General features: G+C 38.5%; 1 protein-coding gene across 4 annotated transcripts; it reads right to left on the bottom strand.

Moving 5' to 3' along the window:
• Positions 1-243: 243 nt before the first annotated feature.
• tmtc4 (transmembrane O-mannosyltransferase targeting cadherins 4) lies at positions 244-22,136 on the bottom strand. 4 transcript variants are annotated; one of them, XM_037539470.1, is made up of 19 exons: positions 21,636-22,135; positions 21,291-21,503; positions 20,854-20,969; positions 16,142-16,358; positions 14,231-14,315; positions 13,988-14,088; positions 11,925-12,017; positions 11,665-11,826; positions 9,609-9,811; positions 8,640-8,814; positions 8,332-8,463; positions 7,942-8,021; positions 7,567-7,674; positions 7,073-7,214; positions 6,773-6,887; positions 3,586-3,663; positions 2,110-2,222; positions 1,830-1,899; positions 1,428-1,607 (listed from the first exon to the last, which is right to left on the bottom strand). In XM_037539470.1, the coding sequence occupies exons 2-19, from the start codon at positions 21,450-21,452 to the stop codon at positions 1,459-1,461; spliced, it is 2,301 nt and encodes a 766-aa protein (XP_037395367.1). In that variant the 5' UTR covers positions 21,453-21,503; positions 21,636-22,135; the 3' UTR covers positions 1,428-1,458. The 4 variants fall into 4 exon arrangements, with proteins under 4 accessions (XP_037395369.1, XP_037395367.1, XP_017576403.1 ...); XM_037539472.1 differs by lacking the exon at positions 7,567-7,674 and having other exon boundaries at positions 244-1,607; XM_017720914.2 differs by lacking the exon at positions 3,586-3,663 and having other exon boundaries at positions 1,431-1,607; positions 21,636-22,133.
• Positions 22,137-22,615: the final 479 nt, after the last annotated feature.

Consider the following 22,615-nt stretch of genomic DNA (forward strand, 5'->3'; position numbering starts at 1 on the left):
TTTATCTAAACAATTATTGTTTTCCTGGTTCTTGAGCTGTAATGCAATGTTGAGATTTAATGTGTGTGTAATTTTCTTTTGAGGGTCTAAGAGGGTAAAACGCATCAGGTTTTATACAGTGGTGTACAAAAAGCATCGATTTTCTAACTGTAAAAAAAAAAAAAGTAGCCATCCTCTACAGGAGCTTAAAGAAATAACATTTTCACCAAATTTTAGAGCACAATTTTTATTTATTTGACATATTGGAAAACAAATATAAAGTGTGACTCCACTTTTGCACAGGCTTGACTGGATGCCTGCACAATTTACATGCTATCCCTTTCACTTTCATCTTTCTTTGTTTTAGCTTGTTTTTCCTTTGTAGTTTTCGCAGAGGCTTTACATGTTTGATCCCATCATTGATGTGCATGTTCCTACTTATTGAGCTATTACTTTCCCCACCACTGACATCCACCCAGTTCTGGGCCTACCTTTTACACCTGTGCTTCACACTGTAAAAACAAACCAGCCTCCCATCCAACGCGCTGTATTCGCCAGACCAGCTCTTCAAATGTTCTCTGGCAGCAGTAAGAAGCAGGTGAAAAAATAGAAGTGTGCTGAACTTTCAACCGAGGTGCAGACTTGTTGACTGAAGTTGTGTCCTGGGGTCAGCCCTCACTCAGCAGTAACTTTCAAGAAGAGCCAGCGTGTGAGAGATGCCCCTTGGGGATGGCGTCCAGCCTCCTTTGAAGCTTTCGTTGCGTGCTGTGCTGTTTTCTTTTCGGCCACAGCCGCTGGCTTCCTGCTTGGGGTGACCCTTAGGCTCCTGCACATCACTACGCACACTTGCAAAACACCTTTCTTATATTAACTAGAGGGATTGGAGGCTACGAAGGACCGTGTGCCACACTCACCAACATGTTACTTTGATACTCTGGAATGTGGGTAAACAAACACACTAACAAAAGCCAACGAGCCAGCAGTAACCTTATACCTTTGTGTCTCACTGACAGTAACTGACATTTTAAAATGCAATTTGTTAATATGACCAGAGTGGCACATTCTTGGTGAATGGCCAATTATAACATGCTTTACAATTACAAAGTGAAACAGACTAATAAACAGAGGGCCAGCTGACATAACATGGGGTCAAAGATGAAAGACTGGAGTGAAAGACAAGATGGTAGATATGTTCCACATGCCTTGAGAGTACAGGCCACACGTAACAAAAGAACTTGCCTGTTACAAAGCCATAGCTCAGGGCTGAACATCAAAGACAATAACTGTTTTGCATCTATTAAAAAATGTGCCCATACAAACTGTATAGTATAAATAAGGAAATTTTCTTTAATTATTTTCTTGGTGTGGACATTATACAAAGGTGGAATTCACACACGTGCTCTATTATATATATATATATATATATATATATATATATATATATATATATATATATAAATAAAACTGTGAAAACCCATGTTAACCAGCTGTTTTTTGCCGCTGCTCAAGCTTGCGTTTCAGCATGTTGTAGTTTTCATTGGTCCCTGGAGCGCTGGGGTCCAGTTTTAAAGAGAGTTCATAATGCTTCTTAGCAAAGTCCAGCTTCCCCCAGCGATGGTACAGCACAGCTACAACAGCATAAGAAGTACCTTAATGTCATGAACATTAAAATAACCCATCATTAACTACTTTAAGTATAGGAGATTGATCACTGCTCTCCAGCTTTGTTCACAGATTTATACCAATAATAGAACAAAAGAATTTTAACAAGAGTTCTAATGGCAATATCTAAAAGCAGCCCACAGAGATGAAACCCCAATACCGTACAACATGTCTTATGAAAGACTTACCAAGATTGCCATGGCAACTGGCAGCATTGGGGTTGATCTTCAGTGCATTTAGAAAAAAACCTTCCGACTCCTAAAGAGAAAGTGAACATGACTTGCGATAATGGTGTGTTTTCCACAGCTAGTTCCAGTAAGTGGAAGCCTTTGAACTGGGACATAGCACTCTTTTTTTTCCTTATTATGAAACGTTTTGAACAATATATCTTTACTGTACATTCAGAGTTAGAAAAAAAATTACATGCTTCTATTTAAACATAAAAAAGAAAAGCAATGGGAAAAATACCTTGTATTTCTGCTGCTTTCCCAGCACATTGGCCAAGGAGAACATAATTGTGTGGTCTTTAGGTAATATCTTCAAAGCCTCTTTTCCTATTAACTCTGCTTGAGCCAGGTTGCCTAAAATTAACAGAGGAAAAGAAAAAATGATTAACAAATAAACAGTTAATCCAAAATATGTATGTATAGCCTGTATCAATTATCAAACACTTGCATGATCTGAGGACTTGATGTCAGCATAAAAACATGATGGCATATCAGTATCGTTGGATATTGGTTTCAGGCTTATGTATGATATGAGCAGAAAATATGGGCACAGATCAGATGTTTAGAGCTGTGTTGACACATAAATATGAGCATTTTAAATCAGATCTGGATTTTTCCAATGCATAATTTACAGTTAATGTGACTGCCTCACACAACTTAAAGATAACGCCAGGAAACACTACAAAAGTAATTCACCCTTTTTTTTTTTTTTTTTTTTTGCTTTTGTCTTGCTCTTGCAGAAATCTGTTTAGGACAAATTATCAAGCAATGAAGGCTTGTGCTGGTAGTCTGTTGTATATGATGGACGCAGTTAATTAACATGACATTAATAAAAATTGGATATGTACAATTAGGTCATTCACCGTAATGGGCATAAATTTGTTCATATTAATGAAAGTCACTTACCCACACCAATTATGAACTACTAAATTACAAAGTTCAGATCTGAGCAAAAATCAAAACTGAACAATGAGTGTGTCATTAATGTGAACCTAGCCAAGTGCTTTAATTAAAAATATCTCTCATATTAAAGCTTTTAAAGGAAAAATATTGTCAAGTATCAGTCTATATGCAAGATGCCAATATCAAAAAAAAAAATGCTATCATGTTACCTCTAATTAAAAAAACTAAACAAAACAAACAAACAAACAAAAAAAAAAAAACGCACACAAAACGAAAACAGAGCCACAGTGATGCTAACAAAAACTAGAAAAAAAATGTTTTGTAGTAGCCTGCTTTAAACGTATGGAGCAGCGCCTCATTTGTCAGCAGTGTCCACATGAGTTTTTCCTCTCTGCACATGGTCGACTGCTTTAGCTTCCTAATTAGGGTTCAACACAAGGGCTACTGACTTATTGATCTGGGTGTCAAAACTGGCTCTGACCAGAGAGTCAGAAAAGTCCCATCATTCTGGCTGGCCCTTATCTAATTCATGAGCAGCAGAGAACCTCCTTGGCTGCAGGAGTCTGAACATGACTCATGCCTTGCACCCAGGCACTCTGTCTCAGCTGTCCTCCTGAGGCAAACCAGGACAGGAAGAAATTCATTTCCAATTTTTTGGTAATTTACTTCGAGCAGTCTTGGGACAAGATGAGGCTGAAAAATGCAGAGGGAGAAGTTACCGGTGCCAAAATATTTTTTTTTTTTGGCAAAAAAAACAAAACAAACAAACAAACAAAAAAAAACAGCATGCCAAGGCACTCCAGGGAGCACCAACCTGGCTGGGAGAAGTGTCTGCTTAAAGAGTTTCTGTCTGGGAATCGGGGGCATTCTCCACACGGCAGGGGAAGACTGGCTTTAAAACAACACACAAAGCTTTTAATACATAAATTTCAAGCATTGCTGATTCCTGCTCTTCCGGTCTAATCATGTTGGGGGCTGAGTATCATTTGAAAATTTTTCAATAGTAATACTTTGAATTAGACACTAATAGTAAAATAATATTTTTCTTGGATGCCTTCTAGCATGAAAACTCACTGTAATTTTAATAGCCTATTTTTATGGACATATGCCATTTTAATTCCCAGCAAAAAACAAGAGCAAACCTAATTAATCATTTAAAAATATGGTGAGGTAGTTTATCCAGTGTAGCTTTTGGAAATGTCTGCATAAGCTTATCTAGCTGTCTTGTAGCCTTAAGAATGCTGCCCTTTAGTAAAGACTTATTCATTAAAAAAAAAAACTAGGATAAACCCAATGAGCATGGTTCTAGTAATTTCTTCTGGTGAGATTAGAGGACAGTGACTGTAGTTTCATCAAGTACTTTTTAAATTGTTGCATTTATCAAACCCAGGATTTCTGAGGGTCGTCCTTGCCACTGATTTGCAGTGACTTTTGATTGATAAGTCCAGCCAAGTTTCAGAAATGACTGAAGCCTAAAAGCCTCCAACATGTTTCAGTAGCTCAGTAGTACTGATATGATTTGAGACCCAGACTTTACCCTGCCCAAGGTTTATACTGATATTTCAAATAAATAAGAGCCTCTTTGTACATCACCTATTCAGCCTTTGATAAACAGAGATTTGTAAAGACAACCCAGAAACCTATTCCTATAAAGTACACAAAATTGTTAAAAAACTTTAATTAAACTTAAATTAAGCTTACATGTAATTATCAAATACATTGTCAAATCTAGCATAATAAAGAACACAGTCTATCTTAGGATAACTGTAATTATATTATTGGGCTGGAAAAGAGCACTGGAGAGTAGTTACTTGAGTTAACAGCCTGTGTAGTTCCCTGATCATCTGAAGGGTGGGGGAGGGGCGAAGAGAAAAGTTAATTGGTGTAAAGGGTGGACTAATTATGCGAGATGGCCCCATGTGTCTGAGTGCACCTGATGCTCAGCATCTACAGAATGGAGGTTCACACCTCTCACACACAGAGCTGTGGCCAGTAGCTATACTTGGGACTTAGGGGAGGTGGAGAGAGAGTGAGTAGGTTTGGGAGGAGGCAGAGATCATTTCCTTTACCCCCAAGGGGTTGGTCAAGGGCACGTCTAATGAGAACACTCAGGTTACGCTTATGACACTCTCCATCCACACTAACTTCAACTGCGTTATATTAGCACATATTGAATTTGGTCAGTTTTTACTTCACATCACATGCCATGAAAAACAAGCTGATTAGCAGTCATGTATGGAAAAGCATTTCAATCTTCTAAATGAAATAATGTGAAAAACAGTTTACATAGCAGATGAGTCACTTAGTAAAGAAGTCCACAATTCTGTGACAAGACAAGCATGGTTTCACATTAAAGCATTAAACATATACACTCACCGGCCACTTTATTAGGTACACCTTGCTAGTGAAAGGTTGGACCCCCTTTTGCCTTCAGAACTGCCTTAATTCTTCATGGCATTCTTTCAACAAGGTGTTGAAAACATTCCTCAGAGATTTTGGTCCGTATTGACATGATAGCATCACGCAGTTGCTGCAGATTTGTCAGCTGCACATCTATGATGTGAATCTCCCGTTCCACCACATCCCAAAGGTGCTCTACTGGATTGAGAGCTGGTGACCGAGGAGGCCATTGGAGTACAGTGAACTCATTGTCATGTTCAAGAAAACAGTTTGAGATGATATGAGCTTTGTGACAGGGTGCATTATCCTGCTGGAAGTAGCCATCAGGTACACTGAGGTCATAAAGGGATGGACAATGTCAGCAACAATACTCATGGTCAGCAACAATATTATAATTAAATGCTGCAGCATTTAAACGATGCTCAATTGCTACCAAGGGGCCCAAACTGTGCCAAGAAAATATCCCCCACACCATTACACCACCACCACCAGCCTGAACCGTTGATACAATGCAGGATGGATCCATGCTTTCATGTTGTTTACGCCAAATTCTGACCCTAACATCTGAATGTTGCAGCTGAAATTGAGACTCTTCAGACCAGGCAACATTTTTCCAATCTACTATTGTCCAATTTCGATGAGCCTGTGCAAATTGTAGTCTCAGTTTCCTGTTCTTGGCTGACAGGAGTGGCACCCGGTGTGGTCTTCTGCTGCTGTAGCCCATCTTCTTCAAGGTTTGATGTGTTGTGCATTCAGAGATGGTATTCTGCATTCCTTGGTTGTAACAAGTGGTTATTTGAGTTCCTGTTGCCTTTCTATCATCTCAAACCAGTCTGCCCATTCTCCTCTGACCTCTCACATCACCAAGGCATTTTCGTCCACACAACTGCCACTCACTGGATATTTTCTCTTTTTCGGACCATTCTCTGTAAACCCTAGAGATGGTTGTGTGTGAAAATCCCACCAGCAGTTTCTGAAATACTCAGACCAGCCCGTCTGGCACCAACAAACATGCCACGTTCAAAGTCACTTAAATCACCTTTCTTCTCCATTCTGATGCTTGGTTTGCACTTCAGCAAGTTGTCTTGACCACCTATACATGCCTAAATGCATTGAGTTGCAGCCATGTGATTGGCTAATTAGCTATTTGTGTTAACAAGCAATTGAACCTAATTGTAGCTAATAAAGTGGCTTGAGAGTGTAGTTCAGTGTTACAGTTGTTTTTCTTGTGGTAGGGCTTGTGGCATTTTGAAGGCAAAATATTCCTAAATGTATTTGCTATATACATTCTATATGTAATATGACCGTGCAATATGACTTCTATTCAGAAAGCATGTACAAGGCATGAACAAATAGAATGTTTACTATACAGGACATGTGCTCTCCCAGAATACTGTAATATTCTACCCATAATTGGAATACCTACAAGCCCTCATTGTTGCCAGTGGATTCCTGGAGTACCTCACAGGGCCAATTACACCTGTTGTGCATCAATATTGTGTTGCAGGGGATTGCTCTCAATTTGTTAGTAAATATTGTTTCTATATAAACTTGCCTATTATAGTGACCCCCAAAACAATATCTTTGCTCACTCAACATACCAGTGTTGTCCAACAGTATAACCATGTTATTCCATGCCAGGCTGTGATCAGGCTTCAACATGGTGGCATTCCTCCAAGCATTCAGAGCATCTACATGACGATTCAGATCTGCATACTGGTACAAAACAATCAAGACTTAGTAATCCACTTTTAATTGTTTGTTATCACACTCGTCGTCTTGTCTTTGATTTTAAAGATGATGCACAACAAAAGAGTATTGTAATTTTTTCAGGTTTTAATCTCTTGTCGCAAAAAGACAGGAAAAAAAAATGGACCGAAAAGGAATTAAAAATTGCTCACCAGTCGACCCAAATTGTAGTAGCAATCTGGATACTTCTTCCTGAATTTAATAGCATTCCAGTAGCTTTGCTCTGCCTCTTCAAACTTTTTCAGGCTGTTTTGCACAATACCCAGATTCATCCAAGCAGCAGCAAAATCAGGCCTGCATAAAAAACAGGAAGATATAAGGGGAGGAAGACCTATATTATCAATATTTTACTAGATTGATATTTGATCATGGAGTTATTGTATTATGCAAGATCAAAAGAAAAAGCTGGAATACGATATTAAAATGTCTCCATTTTATTATATTTATGGCATTTGTAACCCAAATAATGGCATACTTCCCTATATGGCTAATCTGATGGATACAGTTGCAATTTCAAGATTTTATAATTACTGATAAAAGCACTGACATGTCTACATGACAAATATCAGATATTTTCATTAACCCAGAATTCTCATATTAGTGCATATCTAATTTTCAGACAGTTAATCTTCAGACACTTAATTACTGGATATAAACAGCTGTAGAGAGTAATTCCTCTGCCTCCTGCAGCTCATTCCTCTCTTTTAAAATGTTGCCCAGATTATTCATGGCATGGACATATTTTGGATGCAACCTACAGAAAATAAAAACACATACATACACATTGAGACACATTGTTATTTACCAACTGACAAAGTCTTTCCATTGAGTAAATTCCTTAAAAAATAGTATGATAAATGGTTGTCAATAAATGACGGCTAGCAGGGACTACTAGTCTATGACCCCTCCAGTTTTCGATTATTAGCAACATTAGCATTTTTAGGTGACATTTATTAATGCAATCAATGAAAAAGACCAGGACTGTTGGCTATATCGCTAAAATGCACTTCATACCACTTACCTCACAGCCTCTCTGTAGTACCTGATTGCAGCACTCTGGTTGCCTCGGTCAGCAAGGTTTTTGCCAACATTATAATGAACCTGCAGAAAAGTAGAATAACAAAAGTTTGTCAGTTTTACTGCTCATGAATTCAAGAGCAACCAGTTTCATCCAGCCGTCATCTAAAATGTCAGTTTTAAAAGTCCAAGATAAATATTCCAAAGATGCCAACTCACTTTGCTTTGCTTCCAAACACAAAAGGCACATTAATCATCCTTTCATGGACAATAAAATGAACGCTTCTTCTTTTTCAAGTTCAAACAATGCGTTTTTATTTAAACAAATGGTCTACAGGTGAATTTCATGAAGCAGACAGAAAAACCCCTACTAGATCTTCCCATGTGGCCTCACCTTGGCATTGAGTGGGCAGACAGACAAGGCGCTGGTAAACAGGCTCTGCTCAGTCCTCCACTGCTGACTGCGCAGGGCGCAGCGGACCACGTTCATGCCCAACAGGGCCAACATGGCCGCCTGCAGCAGCTTCTGCAGGTGGGTGTTAGGGATGGATCAGTCAAGCACATTAAAAGAGGAACATTAAAGAAGTACACATAGGGCTGGACCCCCAGACTAAAAGGAATATTAGTTACAATGAAGTATGGCCTGAGGGTGGAGATTAGGAAGGGAGGAGAGAGATAAATGGCACTAGCCCAGACAGCTACCTTGTGTCTCCTCCAGCAGCAACAGCAGTAGGCCACAGCATAGGCCAGGATGAGGCAGAAACCTGCTGTGGAGAGGTACAGCACCCGCTCGGCTATTACAAAGCCCACTCGAAAGAACAGGTTACTGGCTGGAATGAAGGGGATGACCAGCAGCACAAGACCAAACGTCAGAGTCCTGATGACAAATGGACAAGCACAAGTTAACAGATGCCATCTAATGACCAATAATCCTTTTCAAATGAACCATTTCTGGCTATCTTAATGTTTTAATTTTTAAGTGCCTTTTTTTCTATTGTTTTCAATGGGAAGTTGCAGAGAGTCTGGGTGCAAAATGAAAATGTGGTCAAGTAGTCTGTTATGTGCGTTTTTTGTTTTCTGTGTAGCCTTCAGTGATGGATGTTGTTACTAAATATCCTGAACTGTATGGTTTAAAGGATCAAAATTAGCAGAACATAAAAAACAGTTTTTTTTTCAACCTTGTTTTTAGTGTTAACATCACACTTGCTAGCTAACAGTAAAGCACTTTCTAAAATGGACAGTGACAAAGCTTTCTGCCAATATATCAAAACTACAGCTAGCTGGTACAACCGATGGACAATTATGATGCTACTGTCACTTAGCAAGAGGGTGAGGAACAGCCATAATTGTAGTGTAAATCCTGAAGAGAAGAAAGACCAAGAAGTGTGCCTGCCCCTTGCAATGTGAAACCCCTTCAAAATGTAAAGAATATGTCATAAGCACTACAGCTTTCATATGATGGTATTGCATCGGGCCAACATAAGCATAAAATGCAGGATATCAGAGGGAAATAAAGAATGAATCCCAACCGAATCCTGTTATAAACCTGGTCTGAACTACCACTTCTGTTCTGATATTGATACTGAAACCTTTCGTGAGTTTCTTCATATAGTACAACCCCAGCCACCAAAGAGAGTGTAAAATGCTATTTAGAGATTGCATGATTCTCACCTTCTTTTACTGCTGTCTGGGGAGCACAGAGCTTGCCTTATCAAGCCAATCAAGCAGGCCCACAGCAGCAGCAGCCAGACAATTCTCCAGTCACTGGCTGATTTAATAAGAGGTACACAGCCCATTGACCAATCAAAACACAGCCACCAGGGACACAGCAGCAGCCATGCATTCAAGGAGTAGTAGTAATTATAGTTCACAATCTGCCAATCAAAGAGAACAGGAGGTGTTCAACATCAAAGAGGCAGCAAAAGACATGAAATGATTCAGGGAGCTGAGGAGAAACAAATAAACGTGTTAAACAGTGTGCTGAAGACTGTCTGACTGGGAACATGGTTGAGACTGAATCTTGCACCAATAGTAACTGCACAGACAGTTGATATTTTAATGTAATCCACTATACAGATACTCAAAGCAACTACAGTTATTACACTAAGACATTCAGAGTTGATTTCCTCAACACAGACTAAGCCTAAACCTTTAGTCTTTAATGGTGAAAGCATCACAGTCCAAAACTACCCTTAATCCATATCTATGGAGCTTTATTTGATACACTAAAAGCTGGTTTCAGTCATCTAAAATTATATTAAAAGGCCAAGCATAATACTTTTCCTCCTGACTCAAAAATGTTATATTAGCAGGAATTATGTGATTATCTTCATAATTCTGCTTGAATCCTACATTTATTGGGCAGTAAGTGCATAAAATTACTTATAAATGTTTAAGATTTTAGTATACTGCCTCCTAACAACATTTAGGAATTACACTTTATTTGGTGTGATCTTAGAAACCACAGAAAAAACTTACTGACTATTGTGATTCATAAACTACCTTATATTACATATTCATGAACTATGAAATCAGCTAACCCTACTACACTTCACACTCTCATCATCTCTGGAGTAACATTACAGCTACTAGAAGATGGCACTCACTTACAAATGCTCTGTTTTTGGGTGCAAAAGGGAGGATGGTTAACAAGACCAAAACAAAATGGCTCAGATTTCGTTCTGGGGTTAAAGTGACACCCAGGACAAGAGTTTGTAGCAACTCATTTTATTGCTCCAGATTCTCCAGATTTGACAGCTGACTCATGCTGAAAAAGCAGCTTCCCAGACAATTACTGGAGGCAATATGAATGATAAAACAGTTCATCCTTATTTTTAAATAATATAGTCTTTATTTGACAGTTTATTCAAAAATGTAGCTAGCAGTGATAATGTAGCAAAATGTACAGGCATTAGATGACTATCTAATTTGGCTTGCTAATATTATATTAACATTACCTACCTGCCACCAAATATTTTGCATCTAAGATGCAAGTCAACTACAAATGTTATTTGATACAACACACTGACATTTTTGAAACTGCTCATAGTCATTGACCTACCCATGTTTAGTTGAACCTGAAAACTGCAGCCTTGTAGAAGCTTCTCAGTGGTGCTGTTTACACCCAGATTTCTGTTTGTTAGCCAGCTATTCAAAGATTTTGCATTTCTACTGCATCGTATTGCTGAAGATAGCGTCTAACTTTCTAGCTTATTGTTTGAACTTTCCCATTCCACCTTAAATGGTGCAGCAGTTATGTTCTGCCTGTGCCCACCCATCCACGTTTCTAATGGTTGATGTGCCTCCACGTCAGAATTCATTGCAGCAGTTGTGTTTGATGCAGAGCCTGTCAATCAATCCACTGGGGTCCACACACACACACACACACACACACAGCAGAGTGGTGCAAGACTAATCTCTCCACTGCATCTGTAGCAAATTGTTAATTACTACAGATAATTGACATGTTTCACTGAACTTAGTAAAAGAACAGAAATCCTTTTTCTACTCAAAATACACTTATCAAAGCCCATTAGCTGCTTTTGTACGTTCTATCCACCAAAGTCTGTTATAAATAAAGAGATTTTCTACATTTTCTGTTCTTTTATGAAATACAGAGGAACACATTGAAATTAAGGTCAGTGGTAATATTTAGCTGCAAAATGCAATATTCTTTCAATAACATTAAAAACAAAAACAATTTATGTTAATAAAAAGAGCAACTTACCCTAAGAAAAACATTTTCAGCAAAGGAGGCTGGATTGTCTACCTCGGTAAAGGCTGGCGGCCCTGTACCCATGATCCTCCACCTTGCATACAAAAGCAAAGACCCACCAAAAAGCAGGAGAGCCAACCGTACAAGAAGCCCTTTCCTGATCCATTCGCCATCCTGACCACATAAAAAAAGAAAATCAATTAAGACACTATCGATTCAACACTGTCACACTGAAGGTGCAGTAATAGCATGAGAGGAGAGGATACACTTACACCTACAGCCTTTCTCCTGACTAGCAGCCTGTGTGTCAACTCATAGATATTCAGATTGCAGATCATGAGGATATCAAATGCAGCGTTCACTCCCTGGAAAAAGAGGATACAGTCTGCTAGCTGTTTTTATTTTGTGATGTAATCAGAAATAAAAGAAATATGAAGTAATGCCATTTAATCTATAAACGTACTGATGTCTAATTCCTGGGATGATGTCTGATAACATCATCACTTATTTATATAGCGCCTTTCCCATGCTCAAGGATGCTTTACAATCAATACATAATCAACAACACAACACAGAACACACACACACACCACAGTTCCCCACAGCTAGCGAAAGAAATTTCAGTGAGCACAGCAGAGTCACTCAGCTAGCTAGCCCGGAAAGAGTGCTAAGCGGCGAGGGAAAGTCTCACGGTGCATCGCACAGGTGGCCGGCCCGGGAAGCCTCGAAGGCTGAAGATGTCCTTCACCACAAAGGGGTAGCATTTTCCTGCAGCCTAACATCACCAGTCCAGGCAGCCTCACGGCTGCAGTGCAGCGTTACCCAAGCGGTCGGCCCGAGAGGCCTCCTAGCTGCTGTGTAGCGCTGCTCATGCTGGCGAACACTACTGGTTCAGACAGCTGTAGTGCAGCGTCAACCAAGCAGCCAGCCCAAGCAGCTAATGTCACGTCGTTTAGGTCACCAGTCCAGAGAGCCCCGCAGCGTCACCCAAGCGGTCGGTCCAGGCCGCATAATAGCTGCGATGCAGCGTCACACAAACAGCCAGTCCGATAAGCCCCCGCTCTCAGCGGATATGATGGCAAACATTGAAACAAACACACGAACAACACAAAACTACACCGATGTAAAGCAGTAGCCACATTACACCAGCACAGTGGAACACACACACATGCATAATTAACACCCTGTTGTTGCCAATATCAAATACCAGTAACTGAACATTTTATTTTTTTCTAACTATAATACACATAGCAGGTGCAGTGATGGTGAGATAGATTACAAATCTAAAGCTGGACCATCAATTCATTTTACACTACAACACAGCAATTGTTGTAAATATTTACAATAATTTATACATTATGGCTGTTAAACAATTATTAGCAAATAATCATCTTATTTTGTTAAGTTAATTGTGATAAATCACATTTGTCTTCTTTGCTCAAATCCAGTGTGAACAAAATTTGAAGCAGTGCATTTTGTTAAATCTACAGTTGAAAGAAAAAGCTTGAACACCCCTGTTTTTTCTTTATTTTTGGAGTATAAATGAGGTATAAAGTGCTGCAAATTTTAGAGCATTATTTCTATTTATTTGCTGAGTTTGACATGTTAGGAGAAAAATAACAAAACAATATAAAATGTGGCCTATACAAAAGTTTTGTTTAATTTTTTTCCAATATTTTAAATTCAGCATGTGAATTTCAATGTATTAACATGTGCAGAAGTGTGTTCCCTGTAGAAGCATTAACCTATTTTCATTAAGAAAATCCACAAAACAAACTTGCATACAACTGTATCTGAGCGGACAAAAAAAGCTTGACCTGTATGCATTTATAACTAATTCAATAATGTTATATTAATCATGTGAACACAATAATATCAGCTACTTATATTACTGATGTTGCCAGTATCAGTGCTGAATTTTGCTTATAAATGCACTTAAGACTTAGTCCTTTGCTGTAAAACAAATTCACCATGTCAGTAGCCAGAAATAACTGATTTTATTCACTATGCTTTCTATTTCAATGATACTGAAAAGAACTAAAACACCTATCATTGGTCACTATAAACACATGATTAGGAACAAAGTTATCTGTTGGAATTACAGACTGTGCTTCTAGTATCAGCCTGACAAAAATAATTACATTTTTCCAGTGTTCTTTGACAAAGACATTATCCATCAACATATCACGCACCCTTAAATTAATGTACTGGTAGCTTTTAACCCAAAATTCTGCTTACTGTAAAATGCACAGTTAAAATTCTTTACAATTCTAACATGAAATTGAATTTTAAAATGCTACTTCATATAATTCTACATTTAAACATCTATACATACCAAAACTGTGATGCCTTGCTCCTTACACAGCATGGCTACAGCACACAGCAGAAGGCTGATCACTATCCATGACACTGAGAAACTGTCACTCTTATCACCACCTCAAGAAAGACAATAATAAAAAAATAAATCCACAACAATATTTTTAGATGACAATGTAAAGTGAAACAGCAATACCCTGCACACATGTTCAAATATCAGGGGGATGAAATAAAACAGACAATTTTCCATTGCTCCACACACCTTGAAATGCTCTGCAATATGAAAGGAAAGACAACTGGAAAAAGAGGGCACACAAGAGGTCTGCTCTGCCCACAATTCCAGCCACCTAGAAAAGAGAAACAGAGAAAGAGGATGACAAAAGGATAGACAGTACTTAAGGAGAGAATAAACAAGAAAATTCAAACAATAATTCCACTGGAAGTCTACTTTTTTATATGTCAATCATTACTGTGACAAATGTGTTCAGTGAATTTAGCACAATTCATCACTGATGAATTGTGGGGTATTGTGAGCGGATTACAATCTGATTGCTTAAATCACAGTTGGAGGTGGTCAGAGATGGATCTTTACCACATTTAAGTTTTTGTTATCTGTACACAATTACATAAGCAGAAATGTATCTGGTAGTCTGAGGGGATAAACAATGAAACAAAAGATGTAGCATACAGATGCCTGAAATTAGCCTGAAACCAACAGGCTTCACACACTCCAGGTCAGTCAGATCTGGTCACACGCATTTTAGTAAGAGGTTTATCCAGTTACGAAGCACATTAATGCAAGGTGTAAACAGGCTCTTAAAGATAAAAGCTTTTAGGTACTGTTTAACTGATGGGGATAGCTCTGGTGGTCTAATAGGTATTGCAAAGTTCCTTTCTGTTTTCTGTAATTATTTAATAACTTCTATATTTTAAATTTGAATAACTTCATTTTTGAAACCTCTTATATTTTTCCCACTAATTTTGCTTTGACTTTTTTCTTCCTTAGGCAAGTCGATTATCTTACATCTGATGTTTTCAGAAATATCTTCAGAAAAAACGAATAGCTTACACTTAATAATAGCTTTGATTAGAAACTAAATGAATGGTGGTGTCTCTCTGAAGCAATATTTCATCTCTTATCAGAGATCCACAGATTTCACCAGTAGCTCTCTGTTATAAAGAACAATGCCTATGAAACATCTGTCAATTGCCATTTTAATGCAGGGAATTTCATACATTCTCTGGTGTTCCTTTTTCAAAAAGCCCCACCTAAGGGCACAGTACAGGTAAGGCCATAGAAACATTGTTGTAGACTTTTCTTTTTACATAAGAAAAATGAATCACCTTACATTTGTACACACATGTATGTACACACATACAAAGGGTAGTTGATGAAATCAAACAACATAAGGAAAGGTAAAAAATCATTTCTCTACTCATCAGTGCCTCTCTGATGTAATATTAATATAAAACCATAGTCACTAATAACACTTTGAACACTTTGTATGGTTCCAGAGTCGTTACATCAAGACAAACAGATATTTAAATGGTATTAAAAGCTTTGCAAAACAATTCCTAGGGGCATTCATTTCAGCAGCAGCTGAGCATTTTAGAGCCAGCAAAATTGGCTTTTGTTTGTACAGCGGAGAGAGGGGTAGTTAAAATATCTGCTGCCGTGCTCTGGCCTGTGAAATTGCCTGAATTTCTGGAGGTGCCAAATTAATGACGGAGGCAGGAGGCCGCCTTCATTAGAGAGCCATGGTTGGCCCTGGCTGGAGTCCTGGGGCAGTGGCTGGAGATCCTTTGATAAATCCGGTAGGCCTAAGTCAGTGGTCTTTCTGAAGCTCACCCCCCAGGTCCTGCGCTAGCCTCTCTGTGCCTGATTAAAGAAGCCAGGCAGTGGAGGAGCTCAGGCCTCATGCTCTAGTTCAATCACTATTGGATACATCCTTGGCAGGTTAAATCATCTATTCTGCAGCCATTAACACAGCCAACCAGCTCTAAAACACACCTTTGCAATGCACACCTACCGAGCAGATCTTTCTACTCCCCAGTCCCTTTTAATGTATGTTTCATGAAGCATCCAAGAAGCAATGTGGTATAGGGCATTGTAGTATGCTGTTGTTTACTAGGAAGGGATGGCATGCTGAGTTATGGCTTCCCCTCTACTTACGCTTTCTGTATGAACTGGGTGCACAGCGAAGAAGAGCGCGGCTAGGAGGGAAGCCTTCGGAACGTGGGCAAGTCTCGTAGCTTTCTCGTCACAGGCCAGGCCACCAATTAATATTGCAAAGACATCAATCATTAACGCAGAGATAATACAGTGGAGGCCAATGTTCAGCATGTGGAAGCCCACTGGGTGCAATCCACCAGCCAAGAGGTAGTTTAGCCTGCAGACAACACAACACATGTCAAAAACCAGACTGCATCGCTGTAATGAACACACAGCTGAAGTCTGAGATAAAGTTTTAGCGCTTTAACAACTTTCTATGATACTTTTCCAGGTTCTACAGGAATGTTACTACAGGGGTGACATGTATATTTGGAATACATTTATGTGTTATTATAACTCAGTTCTTCTGTAAGCTGCAGTAGTCTACAACCTCAAATTTAAAACAACTATGATAATAACACTGAGACAAAAAACAAAAACCAAGCAATACTGAATCAACATGCAAAATTGATAAGAAATTAAAATATACTTCTGTTTTATCATGCCCCCCACAAATGGTCCAAAACAATTATAGTACTGTAAAAAAAGTATTTTAGCCTCCTTCCCACACTTCCCAAAGATAACTCAAGTAAACACAAAATGCTGTTTTTAATTGATGATTTATTAAAGGAAAAATACTGTTCAGCCCTATCTGACCCTATGTGAAAACATGACTGCCCCCTTAGTTACAAAATCAACCAGTTACCCAAATTAACGGAATATTGAGTACAGTTTCATTACCCGCACCCAGGCATGATTACTGCCAGGCCTGTTGAATCTAAACAATAGGCTCTCAAAAAGCAGTATGTGATGCCACTTTCAAAAGAGATTCAAATACAGATGTGATACAAAGTCATTGAAATCTACCAGTCTGGAATGTGTTACAAAGCCATTACTAAGCCTCTGGGACTTCAGTGAACCATTCATTGAGAGTCATTATACACAAATGGAAAAAATGTGGAACAGCCTCCTTCCAAGGAGTGGCAAGCCTAAAAAAATTTGACAACTCATCCAGGATGTCACAAAAGAACCCAGATTCCACAATAAGGAATACACTGGGCAAAAAAAAAATGGTATCCACTGGGAGATTTGCAAGGCACAAAACACTGCTGACCAAAATTAACATAAAGGCTCATCTCACTTTTGCAAAAAAATACCTACATAACCCCAAGACTTTTGGGGTAAGATTATTTGGACTGATTAGTCAAAGGTGGAACTTTTTGGAAGACTTGGGTCTCGTTATATTCGGTGTAAAGCTAACATTGCATTCCACTATTAGAACATTGTACCAACACTCAAACATGGTGATGGTTGTGTGATGATCTTGGGCTGCTTTGGTCTGCAGGACCGAGGCGACTTGTTATAATAGATAGAACCATGAATTCTGCTGTCTGTCAGAAAGTCCTGAAGGAAAACGTTCACCCATCAGTTTGTGAAGCTCAAGCACAGTTGGGTTATGCACCAGGACAATGAGCGTTAAGCACACAAGCAAGTCCATCTCCAAATGGCTTAAAAGAAAAAAAAATGAAAGTTTTGGAGTGACTGGGTTAAAATCCTGACTTCAATCCTGCTCAGATGCTGTAGCAACACCTTATACGGGTAGTTCATGCTCGAAAATCCTCCAATGTAGCCAAATTAAAATAATTCTGCAAAGAAGAGTGGCCAAAATTCCTCCACAGCGATGTAAAAGACTCATTGTAAGTTACTGCAAACATTTAACTGCCAAGCATGTCACAACCATATATTAGGTTTATGAGGGTAATTACTTTTTAAAATGGGTGATATAGATTTTAAATAAATCTTTATCTGTAAATAAAGATTGGAATGATCATTTAAAAACTGCATTTAGTGTTTACTCATGTTGTCCTTATCTTACATGAAAATCTGTTTGATGATCTGGAACATTTAAATGTGACAGATTAAATTAAGCAGAAGAAATCGTGGGGTAAAACGGTTTTGCCTGATCAATTACCACAGTATGGCCTATATGTTAAAACATCTGATAAAGAATATTTTCATTCATAAAATATGAATGTAACTCAGCACTGATAAGTTTACAGTGTAACGCTGCTACAGCCTCAGTCATAATTTCCCATCTGTACTACACATGTGCCAATATTCACTAATAAGGTAAAGTAAGATAAAGGTAAATAAAAGGCACAAAATTCAAGATACAAGATATTGTTGTTATACATACTTTTAAATACTTGAATTTATTTCATAAGGTCTAACATTGCTGTTACAATGAGATCCCATAATTTATCTGATGTTTGCACTGATGTTTTAATGTGCTATTGGTCTAAACACTTTCACAGCTCATGGTAACGGTCATATTGCTATCTAGTAGAAATTAAAGATATGATAGCCCTTTAAAGCTGTCAAAAAAACAGGCTTCCAGAATTTAGTGAAGTCTGTTGTGACATTACACAAAGTGCCATGTCAAAAAATGTTTTTCCAAAGACAGAAATATCCAAAGCGTATAACCACTTCTTATGAAAAAAACGTATATGTGTTATCTATTCCAAAATCATGGTGATTCGCATTCATTTGTGTAGTTAATAATGATTAATCGTATTTGTCTTACTTGCTGTATAATGACCCTATTTTTTTTGTGCATTCTGACTGATTCTGATATTCAAGTATGCACAAGAGTTAATGAAAGGAGCAAACCACAGTGAAGAAGAAAAAGAAAAAAAAATGGTTAAAAAAAAGTACTTTGTATTGCTGGATCTGGAGACTTATTCTTTTAGGAGATAGCATTAAGAGGCTGAAAAAGTTAGTAGTGGGTAGTAGTAGTAAGTATAGCAACAAGCAGAGGAATACACTGGAAAAAAACGTTATTTAAAAAATGCTGAGGGATATTGTTAGTTTTTGTGTTGGATGAGGCTGCCTCATCAGATGTGAGCTAAAACTACAGGTAACTGGTACAACACGTAATGCTCAAGATGGCTCATCATCTTACACAAGACATTTTCTCCTCAGTGAATAACAATTTGTCTATTTGTTGTTTGTCTGAGAAATACAGGTCATATCTGGACCTACCACAAAACCCACTAACATCACCTACAGTAGTTATTCTAGTTCAAAATAAAGCTGTGCTGCATTTGTTTTTCCAATCTCTGAATGTTTTCTTTACTGCATGCTCACATTTAGGCATGTGTTTTTGAGTACCTGCTCACAAATACAAGCAAAAAGTCATCTTTTAAAAAGTGCTGTTTCATTTAACTGTTACTCAATGTTTTATTTACCTGAATACTGATTTCAGTATTCGAATCCTGGCACCTCAGATGGTTGATGGAGTACTGAAGTACGAGTACACTCAAGTATTAGCTACATAAGTGGAAAATTAAGCTTAATCAGAATGTATTTATTACCTTCAAGAATTCAGCTGAACATACAACCACGTAAGAACTGATAATAAAAATGGGATGAAACCGGTTTTCAATTTTCATCACAGATAAGAACAACAGTGGCTACATGTTCCAACTCTTCCGCAACTGTAACTCTTGCTCTCATATTATACTGTGTCTTGTTTCAAGGAAAACTGGAGCTTTCCGCTCTGCTTATATTTTATTAGTTTGTGGGCTGATTTAGCCACAGTTCTCTCATGAGCACTATCCAGAGTAATCTGCTGAAGGCATCCTCCGGTGCTAATGTTACTCATATTACTGGCATTGCCAGCATCAGCAGAGTGTTTTGTTCGTCAACAACACTTCACGCGTATTTTGGTGATAAACAAATCCAAGGCATTGTCATCAATAACTTATCAAGACACCCATCCATGTAACTTGCCATTTAAAAGCTGTATTTGAACAAGGGGGCTACAGGGCTTCAGTTGGGAACTACAGATGGTTTAGAGGGTCAAACTATGAGAATGTGTTAAAATGAGAGGCATTAATAATGCATTGCATTGACACAATAAAGAGGCTAGTATTATCATCTGATGTGTTTCTTTTCAATGCGATACTGTGATAATTCTCAAAGCATAAGTAGTCAAGTAATTAGTGATATTAAGTTTATTTAACTGTACATGCCTAATCTGTACACTACTATTATGTCTGCAACATGTAAACTTCATGCACATCAACAGTTGTTCACTAACTGTGGTAAAGCACACTTCAGCTGAAGACTTACATTGTTCTTAGAAAGGTATATGTTTTGGGTGATAGCCCATGCACACCTGAAGCGGCTACATTTGTGCACATTTTTGTTAATTTTGCCTGTATGGACCCCCTGGGACTGTACTTAAGGGGGTGGACAAATCGGCCCTTAGCCATTACACATGCAAAACAATGTCAATGTCATTCTCATTAACAGCATGAGACATGACATAGACTATATAACCCTTATATAGAAACTTGTCATGGCTGAGTTCAAATGCCAAAGACAATGCAGAAATTAGCAGTCTAGAAAAGGCAATATAAGCAGCATCCCAATTTAATGTCAATTATTGTGCCTTCCACGAAGTAAGTAGTTGGAGTGACTGCTTCAGATTTCCTACTGTGAATAAAATTGCATTTCCAACCATACGCCCTTAATATATGCAAGGTCATTTAAAAATATTTGATATATGCAGCTTGGGCAGTACTATTATGTTAATCATCAGGTCACTCAATATCGATGCCAAGTGACTGCCAACCCTCCTGAATTCACTTCTACACATGCAAGCTTACCTAAAGGTGAGAACAGTCAGCGGCCTGTAGGATTTGTGGCTGGAGTTGCTGCTCAAGTTGCTTCCCCAGAAGTCATTTTTCCAGATGTTATTTAGAGGGGTAGCTGGGTTTAGATCCTGAAATGAGCCAAACCAGATCATATATGTGAATGCACTTGCAACCCTACAGGAATAAATGTTATATTTCTCTGTAATGCTAATTCAGTATGCACATGAAAGGTATTGGATATCAGCATTGGTCCATAATTCCTATACTGGTGCCACCCTAGAAAAAATGTACAATTCAAGTTATAATGTAGAGAATAATTTGTGTAGAATGGCATGTCTTTATCTACTGCTTTGCCAAGTAAATTATATTTTATACATCAACCGAAGCCAGACCGTGAAGGAACACACTGACACACTAGATCAAAATTCATACAAATATTCACACAGTACCTTGTTATTGATAATAGCTTCTGAATCATCAAAGACAAAGTCCCCATCATAGCTGTTTATGAAACAGACTAGGGCAACCAAGGCCACAAACAGGCGTGAATGAACTGATCCAAGCTTTGGCAAGGGGACGTGGTGGTCCCAGTAAGGTTCAGAATGTACCATGGTGCTTGAGTTTGCAGGTCATGCTGTCTCGCCATTCACTCGCTGGAGAGACTGGACAGAGTGGAAATCAGGCTAGTTGAGACACTGGATTCCCATTCACTGCTTTATCTTGAATGAATTATTACTCGTGAATTATAATTACAGTAGTACGAGGCACTTCATACATCGGACATAACAACCTACCTCTACATCTCAGAGATGTGACAGTGCTCATCTACATAGTTGCACTGTAGTGTAGTAGTGTAGCAGCGAGGTGACAGACAGGCAGGCTAGCTAGCAGCGGCAGCTAACAGTTTGTTGGTCCGCAGCGGTCCAAGTGAACAAACAGCGCACGAGAAATCATTCCCTGACCACTTCATACAACACAGGACTGAAAACATGTGTGTAAAAGCTCTTACAGACTTGAACTATGCTTCAGTAAACAGGCACATCAGCAGCAGCTACTGTCCTACAGACAGACGGAGAACTAGCGAGGCTACGAAAGACAACAGTCTGCCAGCCAGAGAGCGTAAAGCTCGGTGAGCTGATGAGGCTTTCCGACACAGCGCGCCCAGTTCAGCTAATCGGAATAAAAAATATGCGGAGTATACTAAAACAGTTATGCACAGAGTAGATGCCTAATACGTGGCTAAAATAACTCCTCCATATTCATATCTCTCTCTCTCTCTCTCTCTCTCTCTCTCTCTCTCTCTCTCTCTCTCTCTCGCGCATGCGCTTACAGAAGAAGGGTGACGTCACGCACTCCCATCACTTTCATTACAGCGTTCCTGTCTGTTTAATAATCGCTATGTTATCGTGTTATATTCTTTTATATTACATTACAAATAATAATCGTGAAACTATTCTCTTCGTTATACTTCTGAACATATTTCACTAGGATATTTCTTTTGTACTTTTTGTCACGGTTCTTTCTGGCCACACTAGAAAAATCTCATGTGATGTAACTTAGTTAAATTGAAGGTGAGAGGAACTTTTGGAAAACTACAACTTGGGTGGATTTGTGGATATGGGATTAAGTTACATATTTGTTGTATTTAAACTGTTATATATATTATTCTATATAATATATAGAATATTATACCACCATTCTTATTTTTGTTCCGTTTTGGTTGGAAACGCCCAACGGAAAATGACCTAATCAGGATACCTGTGACGTGTAGGTA

Source organism: Pygocentrus nattereri, chromosome 6 (assembly GCF_015220715.1).
Source record: "Pygocentrus nattereri isolate fPygNat1 chromosome 6, fPygNat1.pri, whole genome shotgun sequence".
NCBI lineage: Eukaryota > Metazoa > Chordata > Actinopteri > Characiformes > Serrasalmidae > Pygocentrus > Pygocentrus nattereri.